This window comes from Fistularia commersonii, chromosome 29, assembly GCF_037954325.1.
Source record: "Fistularia commersonii isolate RoL2024-O1a breed Wild chromosome 29, RoL_Fcom_v1.0, whole genome shotgun sequence".
Taxonomy (NCBI): domain Eukaryota; kingdom Metazoa; phylum Chordata; class Actinopteri; order Syngnathiformes; family Fistulariidae; genus Fistularia; species Fistularia commersonii.
The window spans coordinates 5,615,276-5,633,354 of record NC_141312.1 but is presented as its reverse complement, the minus strand read 5'-3'; the positions used below and the strand labels follow the sequence as shown (position 1 = coordinate 5,633,354).

Below are 18,079 nucleotides of genomic sequence, written 5' to 3'. Positions count from 1 at the left end.
TGCACTTCAGTTGTGCTACAAATGCTCCCAGCGATTACATTTCCAAAAGTCAGTAGCCACAGCATGTGTGCAGCCTTCTGCACCACTGACTCGACAGAGCAGCGGCGCCCAGAGATACCAATTTGTCCATCAACAGAAGCCACAAGACCTATAGAAATATAATTCTTCTTGTATTAGGGCCAGCAATTCCTCTATTTTTTTTCCCCTCTGAAATCCCTGGTTCCTATGCTTCCTTAATATTTCCAGCCTCCTGTGGGCAGATATTAGTGCAGAAAGTTTCCGTCCCACCACTGCGATGACCTGAAAGGCGTTCTTAGAAATAATTACGCAGAGTGCATTGGACTCTAAATGTAAACTGGAGTGTGAAGTTTTGCCAATTTGCAGTGTGTGTGTGTGTGTGTGTGTGTGTGAAGGACCTGTGCCGCTCAGAGGGCTTGTGTGGGTACAGAGAACACCAACTCAACAATGGTATTAGAAAAAATCAATTATAAAGACTCCTTACAATATAATTCTCATGTGGAACCCTTAGAAAAAAATGCTAGGATTATTTTCAGCGAAAATAAAGCGCAAAATTCATTTTTCCCCGAGAACCATCAGTCATATCACAGTATCGGCAAAGATAATGCGGAGGGACGAACACCGAAAGGCTTTTTTTTTTTTTCACACTCCTTGCCCACTCAGCCTGCTTTGAGTTTCTCTGACCTTCGCAGATGCAACGCAGGAAGGCCATTTATACACGACAGAAATGTTTCATTGACATCCAGGAATAGACTCTCGGTCGCTGCTGAGTGACAGCTTTATGACGAGCCGAGAGCTCTGATGCTGTGCACGGCCAACCCCTGCCGTTCACGGAAAAAAATCGAATCATAAATTGGAAATCGAGAGAATGAAACTAGGAGTTTGTTTTTGTGAATATTAAAGAACCTTTTCAGTTATCGGCCTTGTCATTGCTACTGTTGGTAGTATTAGAAAATTAATTTGAGTTTGTGCTTTATGTGTCCTCGTCTCTGGCTCTTTTTCCCCGGCTGGTCGAGACAGAAGGCCGCCCGCACTGAGCTGGTTTCCTTCTCTCCTGGACACCAATTGTTGCTGATGGGCAAAAGTTGGGTCTACCGTAAACATAAAACGCAATGATTCAACTCTGTTGCGAATCGGCGCTACATAAATAAATTCTGACTTGACTCGACTTCGTGTCGGCGGGGGGGGGACGTCCTACTATAACCGTTTCCGTCGGCAATTTGAGAAACAAGTTTGGAAAATGGTTCACGTCTCGGGAATGTTCTGCGGACCGTGTCAGCACTCCTTCACTACTCGTGAAGTCAGGCCGGATGTGATTCTCATTCTAATCCTCCGATCCCCTCATCACAACCTTCCTGGTTTAATAGAGTTGAGGCGGACATCTATCCAGCGTCATTTTGGAATTCCAGTGTCGATGCAGCCTCCCAGTCACACTGCACCAAAAACAAACCACTGCGGGTTTTATAAAAAGTGGGATATTGGATTAGCCTGAGAAGGATATTGGGTTAGCCTAGTGCTAATGTTCAACTTACACAGAAAAAAACTAGCACAGAAAAAAAATAAATATCAATGCAAAAACATACACCGGTCATCTATGTGTGTTGTGGAGATGGAGAGAGAGAGAAAAATGTGAAATTAACTTGCGGTGGGCAGAAGAGCAACAAAGACAAGTGAAGATGAGAAGCCGTGGGGAGTGCAGAGAGAGAGAGAAATCAATAAGGAGCTGAGAGAGATATGATGATGATGATGCTGTAGAAAGTGAGAGAACAAACAGCACAAAGTGTGGGTGGACAGCGAGTGCGAAGAAAACGGGAGACGGGAGAAGATATTGGAAAGACTGCGACATTCAAAGGGGAGGAATTGGTCAGTATCGGAACAGGGGAGGGAGGAGACAGGAGGGGACGGCGGTGGAGAAAACGGAGACGTCTCCGGGAAGTGTGAAAAGCTAAGAGGAAAAGGCAACGGGCGCTGAGATAAACAATGAAGAAGGCGAGATCCATCGCCGGGGTTCATCCAAATGCATCCAAATCACAAATAACTGCCGGACCCCTGACCTTATTCACCAAAACCTGACCTGAACACCAGAAAGTTAAGTCGGACGCAGTTTCCGACAGAAACTAAAGGAAATAGTGAATTAAAACCCGCATTTAAAAAGCATGTTTTTTCTAATGCTGCAAACATTTTTTGAAACATTTTCAAAAAAAAAAATCAACAATGCACATCAAAGTGCGCGGCGGAGTCGATGGGAAGCCGTTGCACGGACGCCGCCCCGCCATCTCCACAAACCGAAACAACCCCCCTCCAGCACTTTTATGTTCACACATTTGTTTGACTCCTTTTTTTCCTCCATGCAAAAATAAAATATTAAACATTTCTTCGTTTTCAAACACAAGCGTGCATTGTGGATGTTTTTAGCCGGGAAAAAAACTTGTCCTCAACTTTAATTACCTCATTTCAGAGCTAAATCTGCTCAGACTCTGAGCTATTTACTATTTACAAAGATATTACATTTATATGCAGGTAAATCAGGCGTTTCATTCGTGATCAGGAAATGTGCTGAAAACTGATGGCCTTCTTTCCAGTCCTCCTGTCAATGTTTGCAATCGGTGCACGTCGACCGCAAATCTGCAAATGGCAATTATAAAAGAGGGGCCAAACGCTTCTAATAGGTTCGGATGATCAGCGAAGTGTGAAGACCGACCATCGTGATTTATGTAATGAGGACTGCGTCGGGGAGTCGCAGCTGAACACACTCGCTGGCTCACTCAGGGACGGTCAAACTTCATCCACGGTGCGGGAGTTTTTTTGTGAATTTTCCTGTTTAAATCGGGATCGAAATATCAACTGATCCGTTTTTTTACCACCGACTTTACATCGCATTTACGCAGACGCGGTCTTGTCGGCCACTAGCAAAAGTCTGTTCACATGCACATTGATGTACATTTCTTTTTCTGCATTTTGCAAATATCATTTCATCCAAAAAAAAGAAATAAACACTCTGAACTCCGTGTCACAATTGCGATACTATTTTCAAACTACATGAGTCACCGGCTGGGGCTGCTGGATGCGATTATTGAACTCCCCAATAATCATTACATGTCGCGTGTAAATGGACTCAGAAAGCATGTGAGTGAATTGGAAATCCATTAAGACATTCTAGATGGAAAGCCGTCAATGCTATTTTACTAAATAGCAGTCTGGCGGACGGCCGTGGAGAAACATCGGCGATCGGCCGACTCACTCCGTGTGCTTTTCCATGTCAGAAAGCACTGATCGGCCTCACACGGCTTGACAGCTCTGTGAAACTGAAAACATTTGCACCGCTACGATTCAATGTATTTTTTTTTTCTATGTGTTTATAAATGACATAATGAAGTGCCAATTCTAAAAAAAATGTTCCATCCTCATTTGAGGATGCAAATTAAATGCATTTGTCGGTTTCTATGTTTGCACATCTCTTGGAGAAATGCATGGGGTTGTCAGAGAAATGAAGATATACATATGTGTGTTTGGATGGGACTAGGATTGTCTTGTTTTGTAGTTCAAGAATGGCCTCTTAGCCATTAGTTGCTGGTAATGACTGGAACTGAATGGGGAGATGATACTCAAGAAGTGTGTTTTGTCGCCTCTTCGTTCGGCGATTGAAGTTTTACTGAAAGACAGCTTCTGTTTCCTCGACGGCCATCTGTATCACTCAACAAAACAAAGAAAAAAAAAGCTCCTGCCTTCTGTACCTTGAAGCAGCACTCAGTCAGATCGAGGTCAAGGTGGCGGCGATCGGACGTTAATGGGTTCATGTTTTGACTGGAGAACAAATGATTCTTTTGCTGCCTTTAGCGGTTACGGCGACGACTGGAAACGGGGCAAACGTCCGCCCACGCAGATGTTTTCTCGCAACATTGTACGATTACATCATGGCCAGTGGGCGAGAGCGGACTGCGCTCGATTGACGGATCGCTCTCCCTGTGGCGTCGATGCGCCCGAGGCGGGACGAGTCACGGCGGCGACCGATACCGTCGTTTCCATCGGGGCTCCAGGATCGTACGACTGGAGAAAACCCTAACCCGACAAAAAAATTAAAACACGTCAGAGTGCATCTCTAACGCTTTGAGAAAACAAAATGTGTTTTCACTCGTGTTTGTTAAAAGATGCCATAAACAGGCGAGCCGCGATCGCTCATTCCCATTGGCCGGCCTTGCAGCCCAGCACAGTCAGCAGATAGAGACAGAAAAAGTCCAGGATGAATTTCCCACGTTCCTCGACAGCAGATATGACAACCTCACCCAGATAGCGTTCAGTGAGGACGTTGTTAAAAAAAAAAAAAAAAAAAAAAGGACATATTTCCGTTTATCTCCTCCACTGTCTTCTTCCATCCCATAATGCCTCGGAGCTGCAGACTGACGGGTCTACGTCTTGTCATCTCTCTCTTTTAGTCAGAAATGAGTCTTGGACTTCCCTTTGAGCGAGCTATTTGAGAGCTACTCGGCTCCCATTCTGCAGGTTCCCAGAGGGCGGGACTTGATCTACTGCGGCGTCTCATCTCGTCTTTCATGAATATTGAAGGCATCATTGTATCGTGTCACCAGAGTCGTGTAGCTGTTAGCGCTACTTTTGTCATTAGTATGACATAGACTATTCGATCACTTCTTGCTTTCCGCCCGTCTCTCGCTTTCTCTCTTTCTACGCCAGCCGATCGAGGCAGAAAGCCGCCCGAATTAAGCGGGGATCAGGTTTCTGACCGAAAAATAAGCCCAAGTGCTCGCTCATGGGGGGATGTTAGGTTTATTAAGTGTCATGAAACAACTGTGCTGTGATTTAACGACATTTAAATAAAATCTGACTTTTCTAGAGAGTCAGTGAATAATGCGGAGCTTCTGCCCGACGGTTTTCACAGTCGCAGACCTAAAAGTGAAAGTTGGAAGGAAATCTCAAGGGCCTTACCGGAGTCACAGCTCCGATACGTCCAATGCCATCAATACCGCACCAAACGGTATTGATTCGTCTGATTCTGCTTCGTATGGCTTTTGAAAATAATTAATAGTATTCAATTAAAATGTATTGACTTTGAGTTTGTTCATTTTTAAAATGTAATTCTGAATTTGAAGATTATAGCGACCTTGTAACATCTAAATAAAACGTGTTAAAATATTTTTGTCGCTCTTAATAGGCGACTGCACGTACCAATAAAAGGACGACTGCACACAGAGAGAGGACGGCTTTTTTGCTTTGCTGCCAGGGGACTATTTAAGTCTTTTTTTTTTTTTTTTTTTTTCATAAATACAAGAAAGATTCAAATAGACATTGACTATTTCGCTTACAAGTAACCTTCAACCCAACGTCTTTTTTCCGGAGTTCAAAATGTTTTGTTGCATGCAGAAATGTTATTTAGTTTTCTCTGCAGTTGTTCATTGATTAAAAAAAAATGCAACGCATATTTTGTTAAACATAATATAAAGGCAAGAAAAATAACGTTATGCGCCGTGTTAATTCAATTACATTTCAAAAGGGTTGTGTGGCTCCCAGTGTTTTCGTTACGGTCAGAAAACAGGTCCAAATTGCTCTTTGTGTGGTAAAGGTTGCTGACCCCTAGTTTGACCGTCCAGGAAGAGGAGCGGACGGTGAAGCTGTGAGCAGAACAGCCCGGCGTGCACGACATCAACTCTCCATCGTATCACCAGCCGTTGGAGAAGGAAAAGCGATGGACTCAAATAGCAGAGCCTCTGCAAATACCCGGTGAAAACATTGTATGACGGGGAAAAATATGCTGAAACACTCTAGCTGTACTCTTGTAAATAGTGACCCTGTAAGTGTAATTCACAGTCTTTGCAAAATCTCTGACTTGAAACTCTAAAAACTAGTCTTTAGATGTGAGCGGGTGTGAGATGATAGTTTTACAAGAGTCTTTTCAAAGTCTTTAGACCAGGGTCGGGCAAACCACGGCCCGCGGGCCACATCCGGCCCGCTGGTCTTTTTAATCCGGCCCGCAAAAGATTGGTAGAGAATTCATACTTGATGTGAATGATTGAATGATTGGATCAATGAACGTGGGAGCTCAAAAAGGAGATTATTATTTTATTTTTGGAGCTACTTGAGAATTTTCCTGAGTTGATTGACACAGATTAGCTTTGTGATTTAGCCTTTACTGTGGACATACTGACACACGTGAATGAGCTGGACGTGAAGTCACGAGGGAAAAACTGCAAGCAAACGTCAGAGCTTTCAGCTTTCCAAGCTGGTTTTGCCTTCCAAACCAGCTTTCAAACGCTGTTAACAAATGCTTTTTTTTTTGTCTATAAGTATCGTATCTTGTGCTGACCCGGCCCGTCTGTCATATTTTAAAAGTCAATGCAGCCTGTGAGCCAAAAAGTTTGCCCACTCCTGCTTTAGACGTATGGCTGGCATAAATATGTGGGGAAAAGTTTGGAGGAAAAGCAAGAGCGACAGGTAGGAACTGAGCTTGACTCACCGGCGACTGGTGTTTGCACCAGAGAGGTGAACTAAAGCGCATAGTTTGTAATCATTTCCTGAAGCCCGCTTTTAAACGGAGGTTAAAATGTGGGCCGTTTAAATAAATGTCAAGTGGCTTAAGTTGAATGCAGTGGGTCAGACTGGATATTTAAATACAGCCTTTAAGACTGTGGACTGAGAGGATCGAACTAAAGAGCGGAAAGTGGTTGGCGGAGAAGTTGAGGGATAGGTGACGGCGGGCCGAGGAGATCGGCGCCCGAAATGTTTAATCTGACAAAAAACTCGGCGCGGGCGGGGGACGGAGGCGGCGGAACTCAGCTCGCAAACATAAATCAGTGTCACGTCCTTGAGCCGCACCTTCGCAGGGAAGCAGGCCATAAACCTCGTCCTCGCTTTCCAAAGTCTGAATATAAACTCACAGGGAAACATTAGCCTGAAATGCTGAGCTACAGACATTTCCCTTGAAAGTTTACACTGCGTTGTTTGCGGACTTGTCAGCAACGCGTCCCGGCTTCTGAAAACCATAGAATAAAGATGGATGACAATATTAACTTAACTTCTTTTAGTCTGCTCTTACTGCTTTGCCTTTTCCGTTTCCTTTTAATTCTGGAAAACAAGCGTCTTGATTTTCAAAAGGATACAACGAGCATTACATAAATCTGACTCATCTACATCTGGTTCGGCAAACACGGGACCAAAAGGAGACGGCTCCTTTTCTAAAACTGTCACTCCGGCGTTCACGGGCGAGAAAATGAAATATGTAAAAACCCGCAGTTGTGCATTTGCAGTCAAACGCCTTTGTTAAAATGGGTTTAAAATAATTTAAAAAAGAAAGCTGTTCATGGTCACAATTCCCGACGTTTCACTGACGCTCTTTTGGAGTCAAACTGAGCATCAGCCTCTGGTTCCGGCAGACGGATCTGGATCTCCACCTCAGCTGGACAATGTGTGGATGCTGCTGAGGAGGCGCTGGCTGTGCTCCCTGTGGTCCACGGGCCGCACCTCCAACACCGTCACCTTGATCCGGCTCTCGTCCTGCAGGAGGAAATAAAAGAGAGGTCGAGTTCCGGGCTTCGATCTGACCCCCTGACCCCTCAATACCGAGCCTATCGGGGAATCTGCTCGGGTCAGAAGATACACAACACAATTAATCGGACGGCTCCGGCCTCGTCAGGCGTTGGATAACGCTCTTATTTACAAATGTGTGAGGAAAAAGGCCTCATAAGCCGGTGAAGGAACCCCGCGTTGCACTCGGCGATGATCCGACCTTTACAGGGATACGTTCGACGGCAACTAATGATCTGTCAGTAAATTTGATGTTTTTCTAACTGTTTACAAACCAAACATCTATTTTAGCTAATTGCTCGCAGAGTCTCAGCACGCCAGCTTGTTTAATATTTTCAATGATTTCTTGCCAATATTGAGGACTTTTTTTTGGCATCTTTTCACCCAAAAATTGCCCATTTTCAGGTCATGCCTGACACTTTTCAAGCACTTGATAATGTCACGGCAGCTAATTTAACAAAATCATAAACAAAAAAACAATAAGCAGACATCTTTCACGGGTGTTTACCGGAGAATAAAATTCGGAATTGCGAATTCAAAAACGTGGATTCAAAAACAGTGTGTCAATGACTGTCGGACATTATTTACTCACTTGTTGATTCATTCGATCATTCATTCTTTCATTATCTATACCGGTTATCCTGCATTACGGATAGCAGTGGAAGCTAACCAGCGCCCCCCTGCTAAAGGACGAACAATATTCACTATAAATAAATACATATGTATATATGTATATACCGTAATTTCCGGACGATAAGCCGCGACTTTTTTCACTTAAACAATGACGCGGCTAATATATGGACTGTTTTTGGGACGTGCTTGACGCTGCGAAAACATTTTCGTCATATCAGAACGATGAAATGACCATGAAATTCTGGGTGCGTTCAACTCTGACACCGCAGAAGACGACTTTGACGGTTTTAGTGCGCAGGAGGAAGCCCAAGATAGCGATCGGCTAGCCATTGCGGCTTATATCGAGGTGCGCTCAATAGTCCGGAAATTACGGTATATACACATAGTCAAGAATTCATTTCAATGCGGACTTATGTTAGCAACAACAAAAACGACAAAACACAAACAGAAGCTGACGAAGGTGTTTGTCGGGGTCGAGTTTGATTATCGGGGGGGATCTGAATAGGCTTTGTTTTCTGTTTTGTTTTTCCCTCCCTATTAATTCCTTTTTCCTTAAACCCGTCAGAATGGGACTCAACACCTCACCGTTTTCGTTTTTGCAGACACACGAGGGCGGTGCGCAAATTGAATAATGTGGGGGGCTTCTGTCAAAATTAAACGTTCCATTACAAATGCACCGTGCTAAAAAACAAACAATAATCTTCTTTGTATATGGCCAACCTACAATTTTGTTATTCATCTTTTATTTCTGTTTGCCTATCCATCAAAGCTCGGCGCTGCTTGTAGTTGGAATATACTTTGCTGTTGAATCTTGAAAAGAAAGAAAGAGAAAGGATATGTTAGTCCTGAAATGAAAGACTTTCCAAGAGCATGAATATATTAACATTTACCATCTCTTGCTGTGCTCCTTTATGCCCAGAGTTCCTCAACTCAATGCTTTCTTGCACGAAAACAGGATCCAAATTTTCATTTCCAATAAGATTCGCCCGAGTAACTTTATGGGCTGCTCTTAAAGCCGGACCCAGCTGAACATGCACTCGCCCGTACGGGATTGAACGTAAACAGAAATTTGGATATTTTACTTTCAGGGGAAGTGACCAGCCCAGCCACCGCCGCCAGGCCGCTCCAATTGCATGCATCGGGACGGCGTCCGGGTTTGTGTTGGTATTTCACTTTCAATGTCCGTGTGTTCAAAACCTTTACATCCATTGTTTTGTTTTTTTTGTGTGGTTTTTTTTGGGGGGGAGGAGGGGGGTAAAATATTCAATATATAAAATTCATATTTGAATTTCAGACTCCTTAAGTACCCAGAAAACCCTGGAATATACAATAAATGATGGTATTCTAAATCACTGTCCCCAGCCCTTAACATGGACTCACAAGGACGGCAACAATACCTGATGTGCTTCTGTCAAGGCTGGGCTTTGGCGATGACGAGACGTGAGTGTGTGTGTTAACTTTCTGCACGGCTCTAAATGGCCTGTCTGTTCACATAAAGCAGAGAAACCGGTCCCCCGTGACATTAATGTATTCACTGACACAAAATCAATTCATTCACGTCAGACAGCCGAGGGAAAACACACACACACACACACACATGCACACAAAGGCTCTGCGTCCCCTGTCCAACCATCTCAACAGGTCTTGAAAGAATTGTATATCCTCACAGAGACTCATCTTCACGTTTGGGGTTTCTTTGTGTGTGTGTGTGTGTGCCATGTGGAATTTACACTTCATGTAAATCCTCAATCTACCTGTATTCATTTATTCATTCTTTATCCATCCAGCTAATCTGGCAGCTATTGTTTGTGCGAGGGATGGAGGTTCACCGGGCGCCAGTAGATCGCAGGGCCACAGACAGACATGCAAAAATTCACTCATTCATTCACGTCATAGGAAGACGTACTGTACCGCTATTTAGTTTCTAATTCACACGTCATATAGAGCCATACAACCATTTGCTCATTCCTTTGTCTGACCGATTTGGGGTCTCATCATATTTTTGGATTGTGGGAGTAAACCGGAGAGGCCGGGGAGAAGCAGCAAACTCCACAAACAAAGGCCCCCTGTCAGAATCGAACCAGGGAGCTCCTTTGTGCTCTAGACTTATATGTGATATAGCTGATGCAACTTAGGTGGGATTGGAGTGTACTGTGCTAAAGACGCTAATTCATCATGTATATGTTCTCTAAGAATCACATAGACTTACTTTATAAGCAAGAGAAGGTTCACATTGATCTCTGGAAGGGGTCGTCCTTTGTCTGCTTGTCGTCGAAAATGAAAAACCTTAAATGCCCCTGTTACTTTGTCATCTTGTTAAAGCTCACACGACTCGGTTCTGTTTTCACGAGAACGCGGCGCCCGACGTCTGATCTTTTTGTCTTGCGTTGCGTTTAGAAGTTCAGGGGAGCACACCGAGGGTGAGGTAGAAAGACGCACCGAAGGCGTGAATCTCGTGTTTCGAGTCTTTTTTTAAAAATCAGGACTTTCAAAATAAAAACTGTAAACTCCGACTGAGAGCCGCTGAATTAAATTCTGGCGACGACGAGAAATCTTGTGAAGACTGTGCGTTTTACTCGGAGCTCATTATCTCAACTTTATGGGGCGGGAAACAGCCTTCTGTTTCTGTGTGAGCGCTGTTTTGTTACATGTGTTGGCTTCCCCTTGTTTTATTGTAAACAGTGATTCAGACCCTCTTTGCCGATTTCACAACTCCCAGATTTTTTGGGGGCAAACCCCTGTCCAAACACTGATTCGGGAAAATTATTTGAGCTGCACGGTGGCGCAGTGGTTAGAGGTTAGATCGACTGGCGACCGGTCCGGGCCGAACCAAAACTATTGCACAATGACAGCTGGGATTGGCTCAAGCCCCTGCGACCCTGAGTGAGTGAGTGAATGAATGAATGAATGAATGAATGAATGATACTATACTGTTCAATCAGACGCTGGCCATGTCAGCAGTCATGCCTGGAGTTGTCTTTCGAAAAACAATGGCTGCTCTCGAAAAGATGTTGGCCTCACAGTAGTTACTCGCTATAAGTTTCACTCGAATTCCAGCAACGGCCTGTTAAACTACTGTCCCCGAATACAACCCGACCAAATACCCCATTCTTTATCCAGTTGTCGCATTCGTGGGACAAAACACAGCAGAGGAGGCCACTGATACCGGGGAGTTCAACCTTACTGTCTAATGTATAAAGATAGCAAAACAAAAAAATATATATATAAATATATGTCTTATTGATACAAATTGAGTCCTATCTCTGCTGGGCGAGCAGCGGGAATTGAAGGCAGATGTTGGTCTCGGCCAGCTGGATTCGGTGATTAAAGAAATATAAAAGCACGGGGTAATTATCAGCGCTCTGCAGTATTACTCAACAGCGGTGTTATACAGACATAAGCCCTCTTTTCTGGGCTGAAAACAGACCACTATCTATCCGGGAGTCAACCAAACTAGTTTGGACTGAGCTCTGCACTGCAGGGAACGCTCAAGACACCCGACAACTAGAAGTAAACTTCCGTGTTCGACCGAATAAATAAACAAATAAATAAAAGTACATAAGTAAAGACTGTGTTTGTTGTTAAAATGCCAAAGTCCATTTGCGCCATTCATTAAAAAATGCGAAGCAGGACGCGCAAAAGGGGAGGGACGGTTTCACATGCCTCGGTTATTATTATTCGAAACCCTTTTTTTTTTTTGTTAAAATCCCCCCCCGAGCACTCCATTTACAAGATAAATGTGGAACACTTGAGACACCTGATGACAAGAAGTAAACTTCCAGGTATGGCTGGATGGCTCGCGGGTGTTTTGCAAAACTGAATAAACAAATAAATAAAAGTACATAAGTAAAGACGGTCTGTGTGGTTGTTAAAATGCCAAAGAGCTCCAAAGTCGATTTGCGTCATTCGTTAAAAAGCAAGCTTAATGTGTGAAAGGGGAGAAACAGTTTCACGTACCTGTTATTATTATTCCAAACACATTTTTTTTTTTTCCCGTTGTTAAATACCTCCCGAACCTCCCATTTACAAGATAGACATGGAAAACTCAGTACGGGGATGTGGAAGGAAATTTCATAATTACTTAGAGCCAATATTAAAGCAATACAACGCTTTGAAGGCGCAGCCACCGCGCCGGCAATTAATATTAGGTTAAAATAACATTTGATTTCATTTGACTTGCTTTAATCTAACGCATTAATTTGTTTACGTTTGTGCTCTGTCTGTCTCCTATTTTACAATAATTATTGCAAAATACACTTCCGACATAAACCACCCACTTTTAATTTTGTGGGTGAAAGGATACAGATAATGACGTCTCCGCAGACCTTTGTGCTGGATTTGTAGCGGTTACGCTGCTGCGTGGAACTCCTGCATAGAAATGAGCATGCTTGTGGTGTTTGGGGAAAAAAAAAATAAGGATAATTTGATCATATTATCCATTTCATCAATAAATTAAGTTTATTTGTGTTAAATATGCTGTTTAAACAAGTGCTTCCAGATGGAGGTGTTATTTATATACAGCGCAAATAAAGAAAACAACTATATTGAATATGAGACGGTGCTGAATAAGCCAAGAAATATTTCGTACTTCACAGCGCACAGTTTCTAGATCTACAGTCAGTCCGGTAGAACATCCCTGCACTCACGCAACAGAATTCTTTTTTTTTTTTTTTTTTTTTCCTCAACATCAACCAGCAATTATTGGCTTGCCAGAACTCGAGATGGAAGGGCGGAAAAACAGCGTCGAGCACATCAGCGGTGTGCAGGCGGCGGTTAAATCTGAGACGAGTAGACGAAAAGGTTGTGGAGCAATTAGAGCTAATAAAAAACAGCATCTCCCGGCTTTCCAAGGAGAGATTATGAGCAGAAAGGAGAGAAATCAATGGAGAGACAGAGAGAGGGAGGAAAAAAAAACAAAACAATGGTAATTGGAGAAATGAGGGGACTGACAGATGTCGCATTACCGCTTCAGGACAGGTGAGTATTTGTGGACCTAATTTCTGCGGTGGACAGGAGGTTACAATTGGCCCAGGACCTCGTTTAATGACTCCCTCCATCGATTGACGTTTGTTCCCTCTTCCCCGATTTGCAAAGAGAAATTTGAAGAAATAAATTACTTTTAGTGCCAGGAGGGGGAGACAAAAAGGCCCGGGTTTCATTGCGGCTTTAATGGATGAAGCAGATGTGCCAATTGAATGACCGATAAAAGAAAAAGGATGCCGTTACTCTGATTAAAAGAAAGGCAGCGATAAACAATTGTTAAGATTTTCCCGAATTCTCGACAGACGACACGTTCAAACTACTGTCACTCCAAATTGTGTTTCTGGAATTTACAAAGAATCAAGATTCGTGAACCCTGACATCACAAACCTGCGTTTTGAAAATGCACTCACAGGTATAATCTATTTATATACGGTAAGGAAAAAATAAGTATAAAAATAATATAATAAATATAAAACATAAATAATAAAATGAATATATAAAAATAAGTGGTTAGCGCCTTTGTCTCGCAGTATAAAGGTCCCCAGTTCGATTCCGTATTCCATATATACATGCTAATGAATGTACAGGGCTGTCTCAGAAAATTAGAATATTGTCAATGTATGACAAAAATGTCATACATTCTGGATTCATTACAAATCAAGTGAAACATTGCAAGCCTTTTAATATTTTAATATTTCTGATTATGGCTTACATCTTAAGAAAACTCAAAAATCCTATCTCAAAATATTAGAATATCATGAAAAAGTCATTTTTGATTTTTGAATTGCATTACAGAAGATAAAGAACTTTATCACAATATTCTAATTTTCTGAGACATTCCTGTATATATAAATGTGCAAAAAGGGCATATAAAGTATTTTATATGCTTTGCTTTGACAAAGTTTGCTTAGACAAACCCGGAGATTCCCCCCAATCCAAGTACGACAGTTGTTTGGCTGCGTTTCCCCTCGACGGGGATTCTCCGCCACGTATTTCTGCGACTTCCGGCCTCCGAACCGTTCGGTACAGCCGCCGTGTTTGGCGGTGGTCGGGACGTGACAGCTCGGAGCTCCGACAACATTTCAAAACCCTTCCTCTCAGGCTCACAGGATGTGCCCCCGACTAACGAAACAGATTCAAAATAATTAAGCTAATTGGGCTTAGACAGACAATAGCTAATGCATGTTAACGGCTAATTAATAGAAATGAGTCCGCAGCTGCACTTGTGTTCTGTAATGCAACGTGCAGCGGCTACATAACAAGTCCCCCGTCGCCACAATACTAATTGAAATGATTTTGGATTTATTTGCTGCGACTGACACCGTGTTGAGATTGCAGCGCTTTTTTTTTTTTTTTTTTTTTTGCGCGCGCCTCTTTCCATGCCGTTGGATAATGACAGCTGACGAGCGCAACTGTGGTGAAGTGACGGATTGTGAAGGCATATGTATAAGAAGCCTCAGAACCCATATGGTGGGGTTGGGTGTTAAAGAAGAAAGTTTTTTTTCTTATTTTCCTAAATTTTTATTTACTGATTCGAAGAGCAACCCCGAGGCATCTGCTAGCTGCCTGTTCATCCTTTAGGTTTTTTTTTGTGGGAAGAAATTGCCAGCAGTGACGGCCGTGTAAACAGTGCGAGCTGCGCGATATCATCTCATAAATATGATACAGATGAGGCCAAGCTTCAGTTTGTGTTTTAATGTTTACACACACACACACACACACACACACACGTATACACAAATGCCCTACTTTCTGGTTTGACTGTAACGCCTATTTTTTTCATTTGTTTTTTTTTCCCCTTCAAAAAAACACCACTCGCTTTTAATCCGATCATTTTGAAGCCCGTTTATTATTAGCGTTCTGGACTGTAACGGATTGGCTTTCGGAATGATTGAGTGTCCTCGCCGACTGGCACACGCTGTACGTGTGCACGTGGCACACACTGTACGACCTCCCCACCCCCGGCTATCTTAGCCTGGACACCTGGTGAATTTTTGCAGAAATCTTAACCAAATCGCTGACCGCAACATCTGTGAAATTAAATCTCCGCTAACTACTTTAGGGTCAAGCCTTCCTGTAACATCTGGCTGTTTGACGGACGATAATGATATTCCGCCCTTTCGTTCCCGATCAAACTACACAGCATTGCACTTCTCTGCCTTTAGCGACTTACGTTGTACGTTTCCAGCTTGACTCTGTTTTTGAAGATGTGGGTTGTGAAGTTGACTTTCTGGAACACTTCGTTGAACGCGTCCTCGTCCTCGGGAAGAAGGGGAAATAAAAAATAAATCAACAACTTACACAACACACCAGCAGTCTGGTGACGTAGGAACACTTCGTAAGAAAGGTAAATGTGATTCTCTTGTTAGATGCGAGCAAACTAGCTGGAGGAAAGCGCTGCTCGGCGCCGTGTGTGTATGCGCGCGCGCGCCGTGTGTGTGTGTGTCTCTTACTGTGTCTCGGAGCAGTCCCAGTGTTTCGGCGCTGCGACCTAACAAGACCTCAGCTGTCTCGTGGAAGCATGTCACCCACTGGTTATCCCCAAAGTCTGCAATGTTGGCCTGAGAGACAGAGAGGATGCCAGGGATGAATTTCGGGGAGTGCACATGTAGGATCGCAGAACTTTCAATATTCCTCAAAGCCGGCTGTACAGTCCAGCGGACAGGAGTCTCGGGGCACGTGCGCTGCGGGCCTTCACTTACAGAGAGTAAGAGTCTGTACTTGAAGGTGGTGTAGTCCTGGTCGCACTTCTCACAGCGGTACAGGCCGTTCTGCTGGTCGACGATCTTCTTGTTGCAGTCTGCAGACGGACAGGCTCGGTACAGACAGTTCTCTTTCCGAATGTAGACGACGGTCGCCACGCAGCTGAAATACTCCGCCTGAGATAATAATACAAACAAGGAAATTAAGTAAAATTCCATCCGTGACGTTGCATTGTTTTCTGACCAAAATCCAACTTGTCGCAACCCTCGGAGTCAGGACCTTCATGATGTTCAACATCTTTTCTCTAAAACTGGCCACGTGATGCTAAATGACAGCCAGAGATTCGAGGATCCTTCAACAGTAACACACATTTCAACTCACCCTCACTTTCTATTCTAATGTTGACATGAAATCAGTGTACATTAAGTTTACAGATTATTAAATTAAATCAGAAATATTTAATTCATAGAAACTATTATGAAACATGTACATTTATGGAAGAAGGTCCCTGGTTCGATTCCCAAAGTCGAGGTTCATCGAAAACCCTAAATTGCCCAGATGTGAAAGAGAGAGTGAATGGTTGTCGTTTCTATATGTAGCCCTGTGATTAACTGGCACCCCCCCCCCACACACACACACACACACACGACCCTGGGTGCAGGATAAGCAGAATGCAGGATAATAAATGAATGAATGAACCTTTGTTTTAAAGTATGATGAATTACCAGATTTACAGACATCGCAGTCATTTCTCTTCCCAATTATCCGCTCTCAGTTAGGATTTCGAAATCTCCGGCGTCAGCCCCGCTTGTATCGAAGCGCCCCATTTGCACCTATAGGACGCTTCTTTTCATTTGAAGGTGATGGCATTTTTTTTTTTTCCCCCATTAATCTCAGGAGGAGAGATAAACTCAGGACCGAGAGAAAATTAGGCACTCTCAATCATCAAATAATGGAAATGTTTGCACTGTAGCTTGAATATTTAACACGTGGTGGGGGACGATGTTTTGCAAAGGTGGCTGTCTGGTCAAATGACGAAAAAAAAAAAAAAATTAAATCTGCCCTACAAGAATTGTGTTAATTAAATGTTGAGCCAATGTCACTTTGCTTGAGTGGTGTGACTCAACGGATGCATCGCCCGGGCGTCTGAGAGCAGACGTCACTGCTAATCTCATGGCAACGACAAAGAGAGGGGAGAAGGACGGCGGCGAGGAGAGGGGAAGTGACCAGGGATGAAGAACCCGCCCACATCGTCTGGTTCCACTATAGAATATTTACTCCGTCGCCACACTGGCGGTGCCGGGTTCAAAATTTTTATTGTTTTTTTTTGAGGCGACCGGCTTATCGTGAATGGAATTCGACGCCGAGAAATATCCAAATGCATTTTTGCTGTGAGTGTCAGGAGGCATCACGCCGTCGCAGGGCTTTAAAATGTCAGAGCGTGTAAGACAACTTGACTCGCATAAATAATCTAGGCGGCGAACACAGATTCACTTCGCTACGCAATATTTGGGCTTCTTCCACGATTAAAACTGAATTGCAGAAAAAAAAAAGTTAATTAATTTTACATTTAACAATCTGTTTTTTAGCGACGTGTCGTAAATGGCATTTCCATTTTAAAGGGCACAAACATGAACAAGTACACGGGATCTGGAGCACAGTTCTTCTTTTGAACAATTAAAACTAAATTAACTTGTGATAATCCCTGGTTCTTGTGCCATCTTTGCCTAATCTTTTGCAGTGAATAAAAACAGTATCCGAAATCCAAACTTTAAACTGTGAGTGAAAAAAAACCCTAGCAGAAGAACCGGGTTGCCTCGGTCTGAAGGACGTACTGTTACCGAAGGAACCGCTGACTAATGATTCATGGGAATCACAACACTGCCCCTACACAAGATACAGGCATGTGGTGCATTGATGCATAAACGTCCATTTTTCATACATTTTTATATTTAAAATTATGATAAAATATCCAATCAGCAGTTTAGTTTTCAATTAGTGTTCATCACATTATTGATTCAACAATCAAATTGCTAATGAATAAGTTATATGTTGGTTTTTGATGCAGGATCTTCTCAACTTTATCCCATCCCATGGCTGAACCGTCTATTCTATTCTATTCCATTCTATTCTATTCTTTTCTATTCTATTCTATTCCAGCTATATTTTAATATTTCTGATTTCTCTTTTTGTGTTTTGCTTTGTTGCT

The 18,079-nt window shown here is 43.1% G+C and overlaps 1 protein-coding gene across 2 annotated transcripts in view; it reads right to left on the bottom strand.

Moving 5' to 3' along the window:
* Nucleotides 1-6,066: 6,066 nt before the first annotated feature.
* The window catches only part of LOC147216773 (replication protein A 70 kDa DNA-binding subunit-like), a 39,157-nt gene continuing 27,144 nt past the window's right edge, over nt 6,067-18,079 (bottom strand). For both annotated transcript variants that reach the window (XM_086176771.1, XM_086176772.1), the window contains 4 exons: nt 15,870-16,046; nt 15,621-15,728; nt 15,341-15,427; nt 6,067-7,521 (listed from right to left, as the gene is read on the bottom strand). In XM_086176771.1, coding sequence (XP_086032897.1) covers nt 7,420-7,521; nt 15,341-15,427; nt 15,621-15,728; nt 15,870-16,046 — 474 coding nt within the window. In that variant the 3' untranslated portion in view covers nt 6,067-7,419. The remainder of the gene's footprint in view (nt 7,522-15,340; nt 15,428-15,620; nt 15,729-15,869; nt 16,047-18,079) is intronic.